Source organism: Cololabis saira, chromosome 14, assembly GCF_033807715.1.
Source record: "Cololabis saira isolate AMF1-May2022 chromosome 14, fColSai1.1, whole genome shotgun sequence".
Taxonomy (NCBI): Eukaryota; Metazoa; Chordata; class Actinopteri; order Beloniformes; family Belonidae; genus Cololabis; species Cololabis saira.
In genome coordinates this window covers 40,685,331-40,707,651 of record NC_084600.1, presented here as the reverse complement: position 1 = coordinate 40,707,651, position 22,321 = coordinate 40,685,331, and the positions used below count along the sequence as shown (strand labels likewise).

At 37.8% G+C, this 22,321-nt stretch overlaps 1 protein-coding gene and 1 long non-coding RNA gene across 2 annotated transcripts; both read left to right on the top strand.

The window, feature by feature from the left end:
* Nucleotides 1-5,607: 5,607 nt before the first annotated feature.
* LOC133459384 (putative uncharacterized protein DDB_G0290521) lies at nt 5,608-20,072 on the top strand. The gene is made up of 5 exons (XM_061739276.1): nt 5,608-5,695; nt 8,362-8,687; nt 14,347-14,651; nt 15,619-15,714; nt 19,711-20,072. Exons 1-5 carry the CDS (start codon nt 5,608-5,610, stop codon nt 19,871-19,873), a joined length of 978 nt encoding a protein of 325 aa, XP_061595260.1. The 3' UTR covers nt 19,874-20,072.
* LOC133459321 (uncharacterized) lies at nt 10,850-11,751 on the top strand. Its single transcript, XR_009784047.1, has 3 exons — nt 10,850-10,988; nt 11,553-11,603; nt 11,640-11,751. It is a non-coding gene; the product is annotated as an uncharacterized LOC133459321 (long non-coding RNA).
* Nucleotides 20,073-22,321: the final 2,249 nt, after the last annotated feature.

The window sequence follows — 22,321 nt, the reverse complement described above, 5'->3', positions numbered from 1 at the left end:
CTCAAATATCCTATCTCAAAAGAATTGAATATTCTGGGAATCTTAATCTTAAACTGTAAACCATAATCAGCAATATTAAAATAATAAAAGGCTTGCAATATTTCAGTAGATTTGTAAGGAATACAGAATGTATGACATTTTTGTTTTTTTAATTGCATTACAGAAAATAAAGAACTTTATCACAATATTCAAATTTTCTGAGACAGACAGACAAAAATAATATTGCCAAGAAGCTTTGTTATGAGCTAAAGGAATAGCAATTAACTTTTTCACAAGCATTCACAATCAGAAGACATTTTTGATCTCTTGTTTCCACATCTATACTGAACTTTAGCTGCTGACTCACCAAAACAGTGGAGCCTTGTTAAAATCATGTTATACATTTACTCTTTATGTGACGAGGGGACAAGGACTGCAGGGTTGTGAAGGTCAAGGTCTACACGTCTGGAATAAATCACTCAAGAAACTCACATAAAACAATGTGATGTGAGCAGCAGGCAGCCGTGACCTCAGGCCCAACCAGTGATCGGAAATACCACACGTTTAATCTCGGATTTGAGCCTTTTACTGTGAAATGTTGCTCGTTCTTGCAGCTTTGAATCACTGATCAGAAATCTTCTTATTTGGTTTGATTCATGTGAAAACTTAAATTTGAAGTCTCTATAAATATTGCTACAATATAGATGTTTTTATATGATTAAATGCTCAGATTGCTTTGTGATGACTGTGTCGTCAAGGACGAATCGTCCTTTTATGTCGTCCAGAATGGCCTTGAATGACAAACCGATTTTTGCCTCGTCACGTCACTGTGACGTCACGGGATGCTGTAGGAGCCTGAAACCTTTTTACCAGCATATATTATTATATTATTAACATTTTAATGCACTACACGTTTCTGTAAAATATGGAGAAGTAGATTAACGGTTACAGGGAATAAATTGAACTGCTTCATAAGAATAAAATAAAGATAACGTCTCTAATCACTGCAGCTGTGGAAAGTAACTCACACACTGGTCTATGGGGCCATCTGCTGGTGAGTTACTGTCACACATCCATCCATCATCCATCATCATCCATCCATCATCCATCCATCCATCATCCATCCATCCATCCATCATCCATCCATCCATCATCCATCATCATCCATCCATCATCCATCCATCTATCCATCCATCATCTATCCATCCATCATCCATCAATCCATCCATCCATCCATCATCCATCCATCATCCATCCATCTATCCATCCATCCATCATCCATCCATCCATCATCCATCCATCATCCATCCATCATCCATCCATCATCCATCCATCCATCATCCATCCATCTATCATCCATCCATCCATCCATCATCCATCCATCCATCATCCATCCATCATCCATCCATCATCCATCCATCATCCATCCATCCATCATCCATCCATCATCCATCCATCCATCCATCATCCATCCATCATCCATCATCCATCCATTCATCATCCATCCATCATCCATCCATCATCCATCATCCATCCATCATCCATCCATCATCCATCCATCCATCCATCCATCCATCCATCCATCCATCCATCCATCCATCCATCCATCATCCATCCATTCATCATCCATCCATCATCCATCCATCATCCATCCATCATCCATCATCCATCCATCCATCCATCATCCATCCATTTATCCACCCATCATCCATCATCCATCCATCCATCATCCATCATCCATCCAACCATCATCCATCCATCCATCCATCCATCCATCCATCATCCATCATCCATCCATCATCCATCATCTATCCATCCATCCATCTATCCATCCATTATCTATCCATCCATCATCCATCATCCATCCATCTATCCATCATCCATCTATCCATCCATCCATCCATGATCCATCGATCCATCCATGCATCCATCATCCATCCATCATCCCTTCATCTATCCATCATCCATCCATCATCCATCCCTCCATCCATCATCCATCCGTCATCCATCATCCATCCATCATCCATCCGTCATCCATCATCCATCATCCATCCATCATCCCTCCATCTATCCATCATCCATCCATCCCTCCATCCATCATCCATCCATCATCCATCATCTATCCATCCATCATCCATCCATCTATCATCCATCCATCATCCATCCATCTATCCATCCATCATCTATCCATCCATCATCCATCAATCCATCCATCCATCATCCATCCATCTATCCATCATCTATCCATCCATCCATCCATCATCCATCCATCATCCATCCATCCATCTATCCATCCATCTATCCATCATCCATCCATCATCCATCCATCATCCATCCATCCATCATCCATCCATCCTTCCATCCATCCATCCATCATCCATCCATCTATCCATCATCCATCATCCATCCATCCATCATCCATCCATCATCCATCTATCCATCATCTATCCATCCATCCATCCATCATCCATCCATCCATCATCCATCCATCATCCATCCATCATCCATCTATCCATCATCTATCCATCCATCCATCCATCATCCATCCATCCATCATCCATCCATCATCCATCCATCATCCTTCCATCCATCCATCCATCATCCATCCATCTATCCATCATCTATCATCCATCTATCCATCATCTATCCATCCATCCATCCATCCATCCATCCATCCATCCATCCATTTTCTACACCTGTTACATATATAGATATAGGATGTGTTTCTCTATATGTATACCGTGTGTGTGTGTGTGTGTGTGTGTGTGTGTGTCTGTGTGTGTGTGTGTGTGTGTGTGTGTGTGTGTGTGTGTGTGTGTGTGTGTGTGTGTGTGTGTGTGTGTGTGTGTGTGTGTGTGTGTGTGTGTGCATGTGTGTGTGTGCCATTCATGTGTAAATGTGCAAATAAAGGCTCATAATCAGATGTTAATATATGAAAATGACAAACATCACTGTGTCTGCAGAATCACAGAAACACAAGTTATGTTTTTATACTTGACAAACAGGGTAGATGTGAGGAATAATTTCCTATTTAATTCAAGGGGGGATAAAAGAAAAGTAATTTCCAGTTTCTGGCAACATCCACCAACAAAGACGGCAGGATTGTCTGCAGAGATGCCGTCCAACACCGCTGACAGGAAAAGCCATCATTCCCATTGAACTGCTTGAATATCCATTAAATATTGATTTAATTGCATGACTAGTGTGAAGATGAGAGTGTTATTCACTAAGAGAATTCATCTAGGATGAAGGATGATGCTTTTTGGCTCCATATCTTTACAGTTTTACACTTTTTCTTCAAATCAATTCAACTCAGCCTTATTTATATTGAGTCCATTACAGTATAAATTATCTCTAGGTGGTTTCCAGAGACCCGGAGCATGACCCGTGAGTGATTATTGAATAAACAATGGCATGCAACTTCTTTAGTGGGAGAAAAAGCCTCAGGCCAAGGAGAAAGAGAAAAGGAGGGAAAAAGCAACACAACAAACTCTAAGAACAATGGAGGGCAGTTATGCCGATGAGATGCTTCTCCCAAGCAGAGAACATCAGCTCTTCTGTCTTTGTAGATCCACATGTTGTTCTCATGCCTGCGGGTTTTCTTCACGTACTCTGGCATCTTTTCATAGATCATATAAACACATACTATCGCTTGTCTCTGTGGCTCTGCAGTGAACCGACAACCTTCCTGGATCAGGGAACAGGAATAACTTTCAATACCCCCATGACCCTAAACAATGTCCCCTATTGTAAATATTAACTTTGCTGATATAGATATAATATATTCTGTATTATTCAAACACATTTGTTTTCAAAAATGCAATTTAACGGTAACGAACCAGACAAGAAGAAAATTGCAATCCATATTTGACAGATGTACAAATGAATTAGTCACCACGGTGATGATAGTGGGATATTGAAATGTATGAATGTATCTACAAAGAACCATCTCTCTACCCAGTAATATCAATCAATCAATCAATCAATCAATCAAACTTTACTAATAAAGCACTTTTCATACATTATATGTAGCACAAAGTTTTTTACGTGTTTAAAAATTGTACAATTTAAAAAGTTAAAACAGGGCCCAAACCCCCCACCCCTCACACAAACCCCACTTCCCTATATACATACTGTATAACATCATGAGAATTAAATGTAAAAGTAAAAAAAAAATCATCAATAAACATCCTATTTTATTGGAATGGTTAAATATATTGTAAAAACTTTGCCTTAAAAGATTACCATTCCCTGTCTTTAAGTGCTGTTGAAAAGGTCTTTAAGCTACTTTGAATCTATTGGTTCAATTGTATTTTATTAAAATTAAACCTTAATAAATAACATAAAATCCGTACAGGAATATTTGCCATCCATTTGAAATGTAGGACTTTTTTGTATAATAAAACCTGTGAAGCCTTGAATGAAATATTTCAGCTAAGAGAATGCGGCGTCCCCCAAAATTAGAAATCTCAAATATTATCTTTTACATAGATACATTTGACAAATCTACGGAAGAGTATTAAGGCCAGGCAGGAAAAAAATAAAAATAATATTTTAGTGGAGGAAGATTTTTTTTCATTATGCACTTTGAGGAAAAAAGTCGAAATGTCGAGAAAAAAGTCGAAATGTCGACATTAATGTTGAAGTACAATTTCGAGAAAAAAGTCGAAATTTTGAGAAAAAAGTCGAAATTTCGTGGATAAAGTTGAAATGTTGAGAAAAAAGTCAAAATCTAGTGAAAAAAGTTGCAATGTCGAGATTAATGTTAAAGTACAATTTCGAGAAAAAAATCGAAATGTTGGCGAAAAAAGTCAAAATTTCGTGAATAAAGTTGAAATGTTGAGGAAAAGGGAAATTTTGACTTTATTCCTGAAATTGTATTTCAACATTAATCTCGACATTTTGACTTTTTTCTCGACATTTCACAAGTGCACAATAAAAAAATAATCTTCCCCTCTCAAATATTTTTTCTCCTTCAGGCCCTAATACTCCTCCGTAGTTTTTGTTTATAAATTGTGTTCAATAAAATAAAAAAGAGGACATTAATACAAATTGTTCCTTCTGTAATTTTCATCCAGAAACAGTTGTTCATTTATTCTGGCTTTACTCTCATTCGAAAAAACTATGGGCAGATCTTAGCAAATTTATTATTGACTCTTTTGCTATAGATTTTAATTTACATTGGGAAAATGTTGTTTTTGGTTTCCATTGTTTCCCTAAGAAAGAAGGAAAATGTTACTTTTTGATAAATCTGTTTCTATTTTTTGCCAAATTTCATATTCATAAGAGTAAATTTTCAAGGAAAACCCCTTGCTTTTATGTTTTCCAGAAAGAAATTGAACTTTACTTAAAATTAATCACTAAATCAACAAATGAAAAGGCTATTAAAACTGTAGACTTGTGTAATATGTATAATCTTCTTGAATAACAAACATCACCCCTGGTACATATTCTGTATTTTATTTGTATACTGTTCCTGTATACTATTTTGTGATAATTCTTTTAGATAAAGTTTTAAAAAAATCAAAATAAAAAATAAAATAAAATAAAATTAAAAAAAAGTGCGCCGTCCACGTGACGCGACGTCTTACGTCACCGGTTTACGTAAGGGGCGTGGCTTAGCGAGGAATGTCCATCTGCTGCTCCAGCGCCAAATTCAAACTGCAGGAAAACTGTCTGCAGGAAAACACACCACTCTCTCAAGCTCTACTTTCAGGTAAGTTGTCGAGTCGGTTCATGCTTTTGTGACGGAGTTTGTGCCGGAGTCGTGTCTGAAAGTGAACTTTTAGAGAGCGGTTCTCTGGGATCATCCACGTTTACATCCAGGGAAACTTTAACCAACAGTTCTGGGCGTGGTGATCCACAAAACCTATTGTTCCTGCCGGACGAGCTTTCCCTGGAATGTAAAACTCATTCCTGTTTAAGGCATAAAGGCCCTGTAGTTTCCTGCTCTGGCTGTTTTGTTTGGAGTTATCTGAGGGATAAAAACAGCAGTCTGCTGGATCTTTGTCCTGCCCAGACTAAAACCAGGAGCTGCAGGTTAAAGAGGTTAAAGCTGCAGGGTCAGGTGTTTTCACCTTTCTCTGTCCCTGAGCTGTTAAAAATGTTCAGTTTTTCTGTTTCTTAGTGTGTTCCTCTCTGTGAGAAACTGTTGAATATGCACAAGCCTGTGAGCTGTAAGGGTTATTTATATTATATTATTATTATATTTATATTATACCTCAAGTATTTTTGAAAATATTTGTAAATTTTTTGTAAATATTATCCATTTTTTTTTGGTGTTTACTATTTTTTTCTCTCTTGTACATACTCTTTTTCTATTTTTTATATTGCTCTTTTTATTATTTAACCACTTATTGGTTATTTCTATTTTAATTTTTTTGTATAAAGTGTGTGTGTGTTTTGGCTGCTGCACGACTGAATTTCTCCTCTGGGAGATAAATAAAATCTTCTATTATTTACAGGAGAATATCAGGGTCACTGGAATAGTATTAGGGTCCTTAGAAGAATATTAGGGTCACTGGAAGAGTATTAAGATCACTGGAAGTGTATTGGTGTCAGTGGAAGAGTATTAGGGTCACCTGAAGTGTATTAGGATCAGTTGGAGAGTATTAGGGTCACTGGAAAAGTTTCAGGATCACTGGAAGAGTATTAGTGTCGCTGAAAGATTATTAGGATCACTGCAAGAGTATTAGGATCACTGGGAGAGTATCAGGGTCACTGAAAGACTATTACGGTCACTGCAAGAGTATTAAGATCGCTGGAAGTGTATTAGGATCAGTTGGAGAGTATTAGGGTCACTGGGATAGTATTGGTGTCAGTGGAAGAGTATTACAATCATTGGAAGGGTATTGGGGTCCCTGGAGAAAAATATCTGAGAAAAAAATTCAGACTTCAGTCTCCGAGCTGTGTTTTCCTTTTTCTCCAGTGACAGTAATACTCTTCCAGTGACCCTAATATTCGTGTTGTGCTTTTTCTCTATGTACTTTTTTTATTGCATGAATAATTTTTGAGATGTTCCCTTGTTCTCTGGTGGTAGCCTAGTGGTTACAGAGGAGGGTTGGAGTCTGGAGGACTCCAAGCCCCTGGATTGCAACCAAAAGTCAACCACCTTGGGCCCCTGAGCAAGGCCCTTAACCCTTACTGCTCCCCGGGCAGTAAGGGTTAAGGGGTTAAGCAGTGGTCTGCTAGTTCAACTACAAAATGGGTCAAATGGGCAGAGAAAAGAATTTCCCCATTGTGGGACTCGAAGGGAAAATTTCTTCTTCCTTTAAAAAACACGTATACATACCGTATTTTCTGGACTATAAGCCGCATCCGCTGTATTTAAAAAAAAAAAAAAAGATATGCAAGCCGCAGATATTTATTGTGATATTTGCTACATGTACAGAAGGATTTTGAACTGTAAATGATGTACATGTTTGTACCTAAATAGATCTTTCCTAACAGTGTCTTTTAACACGGCAGCAACTTTGCTGATTAAAACGGGACAGAACCAAGAGAAAATAACCGGTATTTATTTATCTATTTATCTGTTTGAAATCTGCTTCTACTTCTATCTGCTAAAGATTAATCTTCACAGCTTCTGAGCACATGCTGAACTTGCGTGCAAGGATGTTGGCCTGTAATACTGTATTTGACCCGGTCTTTGTACGTCTTGACCGTATAGAAACGTAATTCTTGACATTGTAAGAATGAGATGAACCTCCTGTACTCTACTGCCCCTACTTTTTAACAACTTGTGCTTCTTATTATTTTACCCCTTTTCTTATCATTTTATTTCATTTTATTTGTTATTTGCTGTTTAATTATGTCTTGCCGCTTTTAATGTTGATGTAAAGCACTTTGAATTACCGTATTTTCTGTACTATAAGCTGCATCCGCTCTATTTTTAAAAAAATAATTAAAAAAAGATATGCAAGCCGCAGATATTTATGTTAGATTAGATATTAAATACATGTACAGAAGGATTCTGAACTGTAAATGATGTACATGTTTGTACCTAAATAAATCTTTCCTAACAGTGTCTTTTAACACGGCAGCAACTTTGCTGATTAAAACGGGACAGAACCAAGACAAAATAACCGGTATTTATTTATCTATTTATGTTTGAAATCTGCTTCTACCTACTTCTATCTGCTAAAGAAGAAGTAGTGTATTCTTCTTTGCATTTATTTTGTCTTAGTTTTGATTCTAATTCCGGTTAGAGCGCCCCGAGCGGTGGAAGAAAAATCCACAGAATAGCTGCACCTTTGTATAAGCTGCATGGTTCAAAACCTATGAAAAAAGTAGCGGCTTATAGTCCAGAAATCACGTTATATGATTTGTATTATTGTTGTCCTATAATAAAGAGCAGTTTTGTGTTTCCTGGCTCCGGTGCAGGCTGTGCGGTGATGGACGGGCTTGGTCGCGCTGTGGTCGGGGTCTGGAGGGCCCACACGGTCCTGGACGAGTCCGACGAGGCCGAGTTCTCCCCGGAGGCCCCGGATCGCTTCAGGAAGCTCCGCTCGTCCTCGTCCCTGAACTCCCTCCGGATGTCTCTGCGGAAACGGCTGCCGCTGCGCTCCGTCCAGGCCAACTCCCTCCCCGAGAACCCCACCTGGGAACCCGAGAACCCGAGCTGGGAACCCGCCAAGGAGCCGCCCAAGGTCGGCGCGGTGCGCACGCTGACGCGCAGCGCCAAGACCTCCATCAACGGGATGTACCAGGTGGGACTTCTTCTCATTTTCCCCTGTGGATCTGTGTATCACTCTCTTTTCCTTAAAGGGGACCTATTATTGCATCTAATGCCTATTTTAAAGAGGCCTTGAATGTCTTAAAAACAAGCTTTTGATTGTTTTTGCTAAATAAATTAGAAATTCAGCCTCTGAGCCATGTCTTTATCTTCCCATTCTCTAACCCAGGGGTCGGCAACCGGCGGCTCTAGAGCCGCATGCAGCTCTTTAGCGCCGCCCTAGTGGCTCCTGGAGCTTTTTCAAAAATGTTTGAACTTTTTTTCTTTTTTTTTCTTTTTTTCCTTTTTCTTCTTTTTTTTTTTTTTTCCTTTTTTCTTTTATTCTTCGTTTTTTTCTTATTTCTTCCTCCTTTTTTCTTTTCTCTTTTTTTTCTTCCTTTTTCCTTTCCTTTTTAATCTCAACATTTTTACTTTTTTTCTCGACATTTCGACTTTTTTCTCAAAATTTTTAGTCCAATATGGCTCTTTCAACATTTTGGGTTGCCGACCCCTGCTATGATCTCATTATCTATGCGGGATTCTGAGTGGGCGGGGCTTTGATAATGAGGCTCTGTGCTGATTGGCTGCTTGAATGTCGTGATACACCGCTACGAAAAAATGGCGGAAGCTCCGGCCGGTGGAGTTAGTTGTGGGCGTGGTTTCACACATCGGAGGCCAACCGATTTAGATCACATTTTGGTTACGTAACGACGGGAGCAGAATCTGAACGGCTCGTAGATCCACATCACACTGGACGGCTGTACAGACACTGCAGAATTTGGTTGCTTTCCTCCTTCTCTGAGTTGGCAGGCTGAGGGGAGACCACTTTATATATGTTAAAGACAGAGAAAACCTGGTTTTCATAATAGGTCCCCTTTAACGTTCCCTCCTCGTCCTTCTCCTTCCTTCGACCTATAGAGGGAAGTCGCATGACGTCACAGATGCGACTTCACGGCGGGTTACGCCCATTGAGTGTCAGAAAGACTGAGTGTCAGCGTAAACTTTCAGTTTGAGCAACTGGAAAACATCTAAAATGGGAAAGAGCTGTTGTGCGATCGACTGTACTCATAGATTTAGCAAGAAATCTGAGTTATCGTTTTACAGACTGCCGAAAAATAAGCCTAAAAGAGACAAATAGATCGCTGCAATTCACAGAAATAACTGGATTCCAGGCACCGAAACGTGGATTTGCGGTTCCGATTTTGTATCAGTAATGTTGGATTTTTGGGTAGCTAACGTTAAACGGTCAAATCATAAAGTTTGGTGTCCTCATCACTTTAATTTCTACAACAAATCCTGCCTTGAAGTCGGACCGAGCGCCAAGACTTTTGTATGCCTTCAAGCTTTGCTTCGTGCATTTCCCCGGCGTAGAAATTAAGTACATATAAATATCAGGAAACTGGATTTGTGGTCAAATATTAATGTCCATGGACCACTGGTTCTTGGTAACTGTACCAAATATTAATGTCCATGGACCACTGGTTCTTGGTAACTGTACCAAATATTAATGTCCATGGACCACTGGTTCTTGGGGTAACTGTACGGGTCACTATCAAGTCCAACTGACGCTAATTTAAGCCGATAATCGGCTGTTATCCCGGCTTTTCCCAACTAGTTGCAGCCACTCAGTGTGAGTAAGGGGGCTGGTCCAGAGGGAAAGTGACGTCAATGCGTACCCTCTATTTCAACTTTATTCACGAAATTTCGACTTTATTCACGAAATTTTTACTTTATTCTTGAAATTATATTTCAACATTCTTCATCCTTAAAGCGACACTACGTAACTTTTCCACCTTAATATCATATTTCCAGAGTCATTGTGATGGTACATCAACTTCCAACAGGTTTAATGACACCTCTGTCATGATCTGAGGGGTCTGTATCGCATTCACTGGCACTATGTAACTTTGAGGAGCATGGTAGGAACCCTGCCACACTAAAAAACTACAAATTTTACGACTTTGACTGCTTTACGGCACATACGTCACTTCCCCCTCCTTCCCGATTCGTAGTCGAGACAAAAATGGGCGGGGCTTGGAGCGCAGAGGCTGAGCTCAGCAGAAGCTGGTGTTGAGCTAAACGAGGAGCTGGTATCATGGCCGAAGCAGCGAAAAAAACGAAGAAAATAAAAGTTTTTACGGAGCGGAGGAGGCGAAAAAAAGAAAGTGGGAGAGTAACAAGCTAAATGCCCGGTGGAGAATAAACATTGGCCCGGCGTTCTCTCGCTACAAGCCCTTGTAGCGCCGTCGTCTTGGACGAGATGGTTGAAGGATGTAAAGACGTTCATCACCTCCAGGTATGCACTTTTGTCAACACCTATGTCAGTGTGTTTTACAAAAACAATTATCCTGAAACTACTACAGCTGCTGTAAGTGTTGCTACTGTATCAAATGTCAATATCTATGTAAACCTTTTGACTCTTCAGGTCTGTATATACAGATACTTATACACTGATGGTAAAAGCAACAAATTTGTAGATATAGTAAAATATAGCCAGAAAAATGAAATATATAGGCAAAGTATACACTTCCAGATGAAAAAAATACAATATAAACACCATATAAGCATATAAAATAAATGTACTTTGTTGGAATTATATTAAAATAATAACAAGAGTAGTAAAATAAACCTTATGGTGTTTATAATGTGTCGTTTTATCTTGTGAGTGTATAAATATATACATTTCTCTAATTTTTCTATAGCTATACATTACTTGCTTTTACTTTCTGCATAATTACAGTGACTTCAACAAAGAAAAAAATTCAAACTTGTGATCAACAAAATATGTTGAATGATTTATAGGTCAGTAATTATCAGAAAGACATAATGTTTTTTGTATCTTTATTCTCACACTCTGCAGGACTACATCAGATCTGGAAAACTTCCAGAATCACATCCTCATGCAGGGAAGGTTCTCCTACACTCCAGCAGTGAATCATCAGGGAAGGTTCTCCTACTCCAGCAGTGAATCGCACGCGGACTCTCCCAGCACGAAACATGGATGGACACAAGATGCTACTGCTACTATAGTCATTGTATTTATTTACAGTAACTTCTTACTGTTTCATAGTTCAGTTTTTATTATCAGTTCATTATTTTTAGTTTATTTTTCTACTACTCTATTTACACTTGTTTACTTTATTCACAGTAATTTATCCTGTCATACAGTTGTTCATTACTGCTACTGTGATACAGATTACTTATTGTTTATAATAAGTATGTATGGGATAACTGCTATCACTATGCAAATGACAAAGTTCAAGAATGTTCTATTTTCTGAAAGGTGTGTAAATAAAAGTCTGTCTTGTTTTGCACAAATGTCTTTATTTTAAAACACACAAAAACAACTGTACAGGAAAAAATGGAACAAAAAAAAAAACAATATCAAAATATTTGCAGTAATCCTCATAAAGGTTCCATTCTAGAGAAGACGGGGAGCCCTGAAACCAGTGTACTGTCCCATTGGGTCTGGAAAGGTGTCTCTTATTTTCCAAACATCATGCTGCCAGAGCACAAACTGGCGATATGTATATATATGCATATATATATGATATATATGCTGCGTGTCGGTTCTGTCTTTGTGGGGGTTCAAACTCTGATGATGCAGAGGTAGAGGTGTTCTCACGAACAGCAGATTCCTGATAAAACAAGAGACAGAATTGTTATGATACAAATGTAAATGTAGAATTCTATGATCAATAAGAATCAAAATTTGAATGTTTTTACATAGTACTGGGGATTCGTCTTGGGTTTTGGTAATTCTAAAATTACTGACAATATCAACAACAGACAGAGAAATAATAGTGATCATAAAAATGTGTAATTCGCAATGAGGAAGCTTTATAAAATAATAATACAATTGAATAGAATTACAGCACTAGAGGAAATAATGCAATGCAAAGAAAATGTATAGAACATTTCTAGTATTTTTCCTGAGAGCTGTAAAATTGTGCAGGGCTGATCTGCAAAATATAAGGAATGGGCATTCAGTTATTCACAGGTTATAAAGTATTTTTTTATTTTGTCAGTAAGTATGTTGGACTACTAATTTATGACGAAGTCCCTCTAAAAAACGTGACAGGAAAAAGGTGCAGAGCGTATGAGTTTGTAGGGCGCATTATCTCGCTGAAACAACTTAATAAAACCAATTTGAACTTAGTGTTTTTCAACATCGTCATATTATATTGTTTAGCCAAAAATAGATACATTACCTCTTCATTATCCATCCTGCAAACGACCGCTGAAAACAGAAAAGTCGTTTTGAAAGTCCGTCTCCTCTCATCAAAACAAATGCAGCGGCGGGGACGGGGGTTTTCCGGCAGTACGCGCTGGTGCTCATGGGAAATGGAGTGTTCTTTCTGGTAAAGCACTACCGATTTTTCTCCAAAGGAGGCGCCAAACTCAACAAAGCTGAAAGTTCCGTTGTGCTGCTTTAAGCTGAAAGGAGGAGAAGAAGAAGAAGAAGAAGAAGAATGTTGAAATACAATTTCAAGAATAAAGTCGAAATTTCGAGAATAAAGTTGAAATACATTACAGAGAAAAAAAAATGAAATACACTTTTCTCGAAATTGTACTTCAGCATTAAAGGAGCCGTCTGTAAGAAATGGCCAAAACTGGTACTGCAGTCACTTTCAAAATATTGTTGAGCGGCGTGTACCCTCCCCCTCCTCCCCCCGACCAGAGGTTGCCAGGTAGGCTGCAGAATGCAGCAGGAACGTAGGCTGCCATGGCTGCCATAATTACAGCCGAGCTGGCAACCCGGATGCAGAAACAATACTGACTTGGTGATTGGGAGATAGGTGGAGGGTGGAGCTTCAGAAACAATACTGACTTGGTGATTGGGAGATAGGTGGAGGGTGGAGCTTCAGAAACAATACTGACTTGGTGATTGGGAGATAGGTGGAGGGTGGAGCTTCAGAAACAATACTGACTTGGTGATTGGGAGATAGGTGGAGGGTGGAGCTTCAGAAACAATACTGACTTGGTGATTGGGAGATAGGTGGAGGGTGGAGCTTCAGAAACAATACTGACTTGGTGATTGGGAGATAGGTGGAGGGTGGAGCTTCAGAAACAATACTGACTTGGTGATTGGGAGATAGGTGGAGGGTGGAGCTTCAGGCCAAAACAAAAAATGACAACATAAACATCAGTTGAGGGCTGCAACTCCTCTTTTTAAACTGGAATATCCTGGCTTGAGAGCTGTTGTCAGTGACATAAGTTATTTGAAATGAACATGATTTTTAAATGTCTGACATATCGGGGTAATTTTATGATTCGTTTTATTATTGCTCTTACATACAGCTCCTTTTAATCTCGACATTTCAACTTTCTCGAAGTGCATAATTTAAAAAAAATCTTGAAGTACAATTTCGGGAAAAAAGTCGAAATGTTGAGAAAAAAGTTGAAATGTCAATATTAATGTTGAAATACAATTTCAAGAATAAAGTCGAACTTTTGCCTTTTTTCAACTTTATTCACGAAATTTTGACTTTTTTCTCTACATTTTGAATTTTTTCTCGAAATTGTACTTCAACATTAATCTCGACATTTCGACTTTTTTCTCGAAGTGCATCATTTAAAAAATGTTTTCCTCCTCTAAAACATTATTTGTATTTTTCTCCTGCCTGGCCCTAATACTCTTCCGTATCCTCCAGCGGTTCCAGAGGACCAGGGAGTTTTCCCAGGAGGAGTGTCTGGTGCAGACGCCCGGTCGGGGGGAAGATGCGTCGTCGTCCTGCACCCCGAGTCGGACCCCCGGCCGGGCCGGGACGCCCAGATCTGCAGCCACACCCGGCCGCACCCCCGGGCGAACGCCCGGCCGCACCCCCGGCCGCAGGGGCAGGAAGACCCCCGAGGCCTCCGTCCGCGGGGTGAAGGCGGGCGGCGGCAGGAGGCAGCTGGTCCGGATGGCGGCGCTGCGGAGCCCCTTCGCTTCCCCCAGCAGTCAGAACCAGACGCTGTGAGTCACCGCCGTCTGCTACGTCCAGATCCAGATCCAGATCCAGATTCAGATCCCGACGACTTTATTCATCCCTTTGGGAGATTCCCTCGGGGAAACTGACATCTCCATCTCACTGTCGTATACAGGACTGTCTCAGTAAATTAGAATATTGTGATAAAGTCCTTTTATTTTCTGTAATGCAATTTAAAAAAAAAAAAAAAAAAAAAAAAAAAAAAAAAATGTCATACATTCTGGATTCATTACAAATCAACTGAAATATTGCAAGCCTTTTATTATTTTAATATTGCTGATTATGGCTTACAGTTTAAGATTAAGATTCCCAGGATATTCAAATTTTTTGAGATAGGATATTTGAGTTTTCTTAAGCTGTAAGCCATGATCAGCAATATTAAAATAATAAAAGGCTTGCAATATTTCAGTTGATTTGTAATGAATCCAGAATGTATGACATTTTTGCATTACAGAAAATAAAGGACTTTATCAAAATACGGTATTCTAATTTTCTGAGACAGTCCTGTACAAATAAAACACCCCAAAAAAACAAACACCCATATAAAGGCAAGTTTATTTGTATAGCACAATTCAACACAAGATAATTCAAAGTGCTTTACATCAACATTAAAAGCAGCAAGACACAATTAAACAGTAAATAACAAATAAAATGAGAAAAGAAAAGAGGTAAAATAATAAAAAGTAAGGGCAGTACAGCAGGTATTTAATTTAAGAGTACGCTTCAGTAAATAGTAATGTTATACTTGATATAAAGATAACAAAAATAAAAAGTGCATTGCCATAATTAGAATTATATGGCTAGAAAGGAAATAAGTGTTATGTAATATTGTAGTTATTGCACAGTCCAGTTTGTTGTTGGTCAGACTGACTGAGCCCCACCAGTCCCGTTCAGTTCAGTTTTTATAAATATGTCTGCAGGTTTCTCTGATCTCTCTGTTTTTAACCGTCGTAGGAAGTTCGACCAGGACCTGGAGTCGGTGTCCAGCGGACTTCGGAGGCTCAAGCGTCTGTCCAAGGCCTTCGACGACATCATCGGCCGGGACAAGAGGTAACGCTGCTTTTCTGGGAGGGGTTTTCTCAAATGATCTTTAATTAAAGGAAAGTTAAATCTCTTATTGATGGCATGTGTGTAGGTGAGTAGTGTGTGTGTGTGTGTGTGTGTGTGTGTGTGTGTGTTAAAGTTGCTTTCGTCAATGAAAATTATGACTAAATATCGTCGTCAATGAACCTTTATCACCTGAGGAAAACTAGACGAGACGCAACACAAAATGCTGGTCATGTTACGATAACAATAATAGATATATAATGCAATATCGTAGAGGAGTAAAAACGAGACTCAAATGTAGATTACAAAATAAAAACGACCAAAACGAGACGAAATGTTCTACCAAAGATCCTTAATGTCCATGTTTTCAGTAGTTTCTCTGGTTTAATGTCCATGTTTTCAGTAGTTTCTCTGGTTTAATGTCCATGTTTTCAGTAGTTTCTCTGGTTTAATGTCCATGTTTTCAGTAGTTTCCTCTGGTTTAATGTCCATGTTTTCAGTAGTTTCTCTGGTTTAATGTCCATGTTTTCAGTAGTTTCTCTGGTTTAATGTCCATGTTTTCAGTAGTTTCTCTGGTTTAATGTCCATGTTTTCAGTAGTTTCTCTGGTTTAATGTCCATGTTTTCAGTAGTTTCTCTGGTTTAATGTCCATGTTTTCAGTAGTTTCTCTGGTTTAATGTCCATGTTTCCAGTAGTTTCTCTGGTTTAATGTCCATGTTTTCAGTAGTTTCTCTGGTTTAATGTCCATGTTTTCAGTAGTTTCCTCTGGTTTAATGTCCATGTTTTCAGTAGTTTCTCTGGTTTAATGTCCATGTTTTCAGTAGTTTCTCTGGTTTAATGTCCATGTTTTCAGTAGTTTCTCTGGTTTAGTTCTGCTGGGTGACGTTAGTCCTCAATCCCAGTCGCTGCAGCAGGAATCAGATCCAGAAGATGCAGCTGCAGAGTTAGAGGCTGATGCCGTTAACGCAGAGCTCTAGTTAACGTCAATTAAAAACAAAGTTACATAGAGAAACGCAGGGATCTGCTCTGGGGGGGAGAAGAAGAAGAACCATCTTTGGATCCACTTTCCTACATAGACGTGGAAAAGAAAACCGAATGCGTCGTAGAAAAAGACGGGGAGAAATGCGGAAAAATAAATATGTTGTAAACTCAAATTAGAGTCTTCTGTATCTGGAATGAATGTATTCTTGAGTCTATAAGGTAACAATAATATAATAATAAGATAACCTTGTTTTAATTGTAAAATGGGTTTTGTTAAATGCAATCTTTGACTAAAACTAGACTAAAATGGACAATTCTGACTAAAATAAGACTAAAATGCTCAGACTTTTAGTCGACTGAAACTTGACACGACTAAAAGGAGAATGAACGTGACTAAAACTAATAAAAACTAAAATGATAGCTGAACCGAAAGACTACAGGACTGTCTCAGAAAATTAGAATATTGTGATAAAGTTCTTTATTTTCTGTAATGCAATTTAAAAAAAAAAAAAAAAAAAAAAAAAAAAAAAAAAAAAAGTCATATATTCTGGATTCATTACAAATCAACTGAAATATTGCAAGCCTTTTATTATTTTAATATTGCTGATTATGGCTTACAGTTTAAAATTAAGATTCCCAGAATATTCTAATTTTTTGAGATAGGATATTTGAGTTTTCTTAAGCTGTAAGCCATGATCAGCAATATTACAATAATAAAAGGCTTGCAATATTTCAGTTGATTTGTAATTAATCCAGAATGTATGACTTTTTTTGTTTTTGTAATTGCATTACAGAAAATCACAATATCCTAATTTTCTGAGACAGTCCTGTAGATGAGTAGTGTGTGTGTTTGTGTGTGAGGAGGCATCAGTCCTTTTCCTCCCATTCATTCCTTATCTGCACAAAGGAGACACAAGTATGTGCCGTTGTTGAACCCCAGACTCCCTCCTTCCCCCCGACATTCCTCCCGCCTCAGTTTGAATCCTGCTCTGTCCTGCTGGTATTCGGATGGGAGGGGTCCAGGGTGGGAGCTGGAACTGGAGCCAGATGTAATGACAAATATGGGCTCATAACTTCTGGATCTTGTTGCATCACTTCCTGTGTTGAAATTCAAACTGTTGGATCCGTGAAGAGTCGGGGTGTCGGCCGGGAGGGAGACATGAGCAGCTGTTCACATCGCTGCCGTAGAATCTAAACACGTTTGTTTCTCAACAGGCATTTCAACTACTCTCTAATGGAGTAGGGGAGAAGGTAAATGAAATAAATAGTCTCTCCGAGACTGCTGAAGTGACGTGTTACTAATGTTGAAGCATGAAGCTGCATGGCCGAGCTCATCTGGCTTGATTTGGACGGCTTGTGAGGCAGCGTTCAGTTATTCTGCTCCTAATCGGTGGAACAAACTTCCTGCAGACCTGAGGTCTGCTCCAACTGTCAGCTCCGTGCAATGGTTTGCTGAGTCCAATACTGAAGGGAGTCACTAAAAACAACTAGAACAGCTTCCCCCTTCAATTTTCTGACATTTTAAATAGGTTGCCTTCAAAAAACAAGGTAAAACAATGTTATCACAGAAATCTGCTTTTTGGCCTTCTCTCAGCGAGAAACACTAATTTTGCATCTGAAACACGTGCAAAGGTTTGCTGAGTCCAATACTCATGGAACTCAATAGAAACAACTAGAACAACTCCCCCTTTCAATTTTCTGACATTTTCAATAGGTTGCCTTCAAAAATCAGAAGTTAAAACAGTGTTATCACAAAAATCTGCTTTTTGGCCTTTTCTCAGCGAGAAACACTAATTTTGCATCTGAATCAGGCCTCAAAACATTACTGTTTAATTAAATACTTACCTGCTGGATTCTACTGCCCTTACTTCTTACACAACTTGTGCTCTTTATCATTTTACCTCCTTTTCTTATAATTTTATTTCATTTTATTTGTTGTTTAAGCATACTCTTAAATTAAATACTTTTTTTTTTAAAACTGCGCAAAGTTATGGATAAGCCCTGAATGCAGGCATTGTGACGTAGAATTGTCAAATTGGTTTAATTCACCGTACGAATTGTTACAGATTACTTTTGTGATACTGTATTTGACCCGGTCTTTCTACGTTTTGACTGTATAGAAACATAATTTATGCCATTGTAAGAATGACCGCCTGGATGAGGAACTAAGAAAAGTAGCTCAATTTACAAATTCAAAAAAAATTATAAATCTAAAATATTAGATAAATATAGAACACTAATATAAATTATCTTGATATTAAATATCCAACTGTCTAAATGATGCTGTCCTCAATCGCGAGTGACCACATTTATTTTCTTCTCTTCTTTGTTCATTTTCTTTGTTTTGTTCGTTCATTTCGTTTTCTTATTATCTTTTTTTCCTTTTCTGCCTTTTGTTGAAAAGGATAGGCTAAATAAACCATGAGGCTTCAGCTTATACCTTTTTTGATTAAAAAAAAAAAAAGGAAATGTGTACATGTGTGTGTATATATATATATATATATATATATATATATATATATATATATATATATATATATATATATATATATATATACAGTGTATATGCAAACATCTTTAATGTAAATGACCAAAACAAAAATAAACTAAACTAAACTAATGAGATGTACCTGCTGTACTCTACTGCCCTTACTTTTTAACATTTTGTGCTTCTTATTATTTTACCTCTTTTCTTATCATTTTATTTCATTTTATTTGCTGTTTAATTATGTCTTGCCGCTTTTAATGTTGACGTAAGGCACTTTGAATTACCTTGTGTTGAATTGTGCTGTACAAAGGTCTGCAGCCATCGTGTGATGGATAACCCTGAATGTCAACGCTCCTCTCCTCCGTCCAACTCCTGTTTCTTTCTGACTTTCCGTACTTTTCCCATTTACCAGCTTGTTGATAAATGTTTCTGTTTTAACGTCAGACAACGAAGCAAGTTGTTGAAACTGAGTAACTTCTTGCAGACCCGGCGTGTGTAGTTCCTGCACTGATCCCTGTTCTCTGTTGCAGACCGGGTTCCAGCCAGACGACCTCCGGGGGCCCGGTGATGAGGAAGCTGGACCCCAACGGGAAACTGAGCCGCTCCAAGCTCAAGCGGCGAGCCTCCAACCTCTCCACCTCCCTGGGGGGGTGGGCCCACACCGCCGTGAGCTCCCTCCACAAGTCCAGCTGATCCACAAATCCAGCAGCTGATCCACAAGTCCAGCTGATCCACAAGTCCAGCTGATCCACAATCCAGCTGATCCACAAGTCCAGCTGATCCAGGACCTGTCTCACATTTATTATTACATTTCCGTGTACGTCTGTCACAACACAGGGAGACGATTATGTGGCAGCGTGTCTTCTGTTTTTATCCGTGTTGTGTTTTATTATTATTATAGTATATAGTATTATTATTATAGTATTATGATATTATAGTATATAGTATTTGTGTTTACACGTCAGATTAGCTGAGTTTGGGTCAAATATCCTCCTCACAGCTAAATAGGGATTTTCTATACCATCTTGTATGTTTCTGTCTTTGCTGCTACAAATAAATGTCTTAGTTACATTACATTTTTTTTTTAAAGTACTAATGTATTTAGTTTATGTTCACTCGTATTCTGAAATCTCCTCAAAGAACAAAAGGGCAACGTTTTTGTCAAGCTAACACTAAATGTACTGACGGAGGACAGATTCTCCTCTATTTTTTTTTATGTATGCAATAATGATACTAATATTTTTATGCCTTTTTTTTTTTTTTAATGAAATTTTTACATCTTTTTTTATTCAACGGGAGCCAGTTTTTTTTACTTTTTTTTGTATTCCAATAATGCACCGTAGGCGGTATTTAAACGGGAAGGGTGTCTGGGTCGCTGCTGCACCGACGCTGGTCACATTCATCATCTGCTAATGTGATGGGAGAAGATTTAATGGCTCATTACCAGATGACGCCAGTGATGATGATGTTATAAAGAAAAGTCCAGCAAATTATGAGTGTAGTGACAGCCAAGCTAACAGCCTCAAATGAAGCATATCTTTTTTTTTTCTTTTTTTTTTTTTACATATAACTGAAAAAGGGAGAAACAGTGCCTGAATGTGAAAAAGCATGTGAATAATAAAACTACTAAACTTCAACAAAACCAGTGTGTGTGTCTAAGTGTTTTATTATACGTCTGCCTCCGTGCTTCTCAGATATCCAAATGTATTACTTATGTTATTACAACCAGAATCACAGTTCTTCTCTCCACAATTACAGGACTGTCTCAGAAAATTAGAATATTGTGATAAAGTTCTTTATTTTCTGTAATGCAAAAAAAATGTCATACATTCTGGATTCATTACAAATCAACTGAAATATTGCAAGCCTTTTATTATTTTAATATTGCTGATCATGGCTTGCAGCTTAAGAAAACTCAAATATCCTATCTCAAAAAATTAAAATATTCTGGGAATCTTAATCTTAAACTGTAAACCATAATCAGCAATATTAAAATAATAAAAGGCTTGCAATATTTCAGTTGATTTGTAATGAATCCAGAATGTATGACATTTTTGTTTTTTTAATTGCATTACAGAAAATAAAGAACTTTATCACAATATTCAAATTTTCTGAGACAGTCCTGTATTCTAATTATCAGGGTGGCTGTGGTTTCTTAAAAAATCTTAAATTCCATTTTTGATCAAATTAAGCCTTTAAATGTCTTAGTTTGTCTTAAATCTCAATCCAAGGGTCTTAATTTTAGAGGGAATGTATCCAGTCATAATTAAAAAGTGTATTTAATCGTTTTGAGGAGAATGTCCTGCGGATGTTCTAAATCTGTGTTGCCAAATTGGGCAAGTTTCAGCCCAGTTGGGCTCCTGTCCTTTACAGCAGCAACCAGATGGTGATGGAGGAGGTGAGGATGGTGTAGAACTGCACCATCAGTTTCTTTGGCAGGTTGAACTTCTTCAGCTGCTGCAGGAAGTACATGCTCTGCTCTGGGAGGTGATGATCAGCTCCCACTTGAGGTCCTTGTCTTGTTATGCCCTCTCTTTGTTGTGTATATTGTGAAGGTGCTTGTTATACGTGTATTTTTCATGTTGGTAATAAAAATTAAATAAATAAAAATGTAAACTCAGTAAGGGTACACTGAAAATAATCAATTTAAGCGCATGTAAATATAACGTATTTAAATCTGTGATATTAACAATTAAAAATGAAGTTTGTTGCTTTACATGAATACATCTAGTTTTAAACTTAATCTGCATTTGTTCAAAAAACAAGATATTGTGCATTTTTTTCCTTAACAAGCAGTATTTATGTAATCCCAGGCAATCTTTTCATTTACACACAAACAACAAGCAATGATCTTTACTTTTCCTTTAACAATTTTAATCTATTGATCTATTTTAAAAGTTAAAGGTGCAGTAGAATGAGGTAGATATTATTATTGGAAGGATATATATATATATATGTTTATTATATATATGTTCATTATTGTCTCTTCATATTATAAAAAAAGATTCTGATTCTGATATATATATAGATGTATATGTGTATACATGGATATATATTTATATACATGGAGATGTTTATGGATATACAGATATATATGGATATATGTTTATTATTGTTTCTTCATATTATAAAAAACAACAA

What these genes read in the sequence shown, in the direction of transcription:
- LOC133459384 (XM_061739276.1), top strand. Translation starts at nt 5,608, where the DNA reads ATGTCCATCTGCTGCTCCAGCGCCAAATTCAAACTGCAGGAAAACTGT. An exon ending in CTCTCAAGCTCTACTTTCAG is followed by an intron (nt 5,696 to 8,361) that starts GTAAGTTGTCGA and finishes GCTCCGGTGCAG; the next exon opens with GCTGTGCGGTGATGGACGGG. An exon ending in ATCATCGGCCGGGACAAGAG is followed by an intron (nt 15,715 to 19,710) that starts GTAACGCTGCTT and finishes TCTCTGTTGCAG; the next exon opens with ACCGGGTTCCAGCCAGACGA.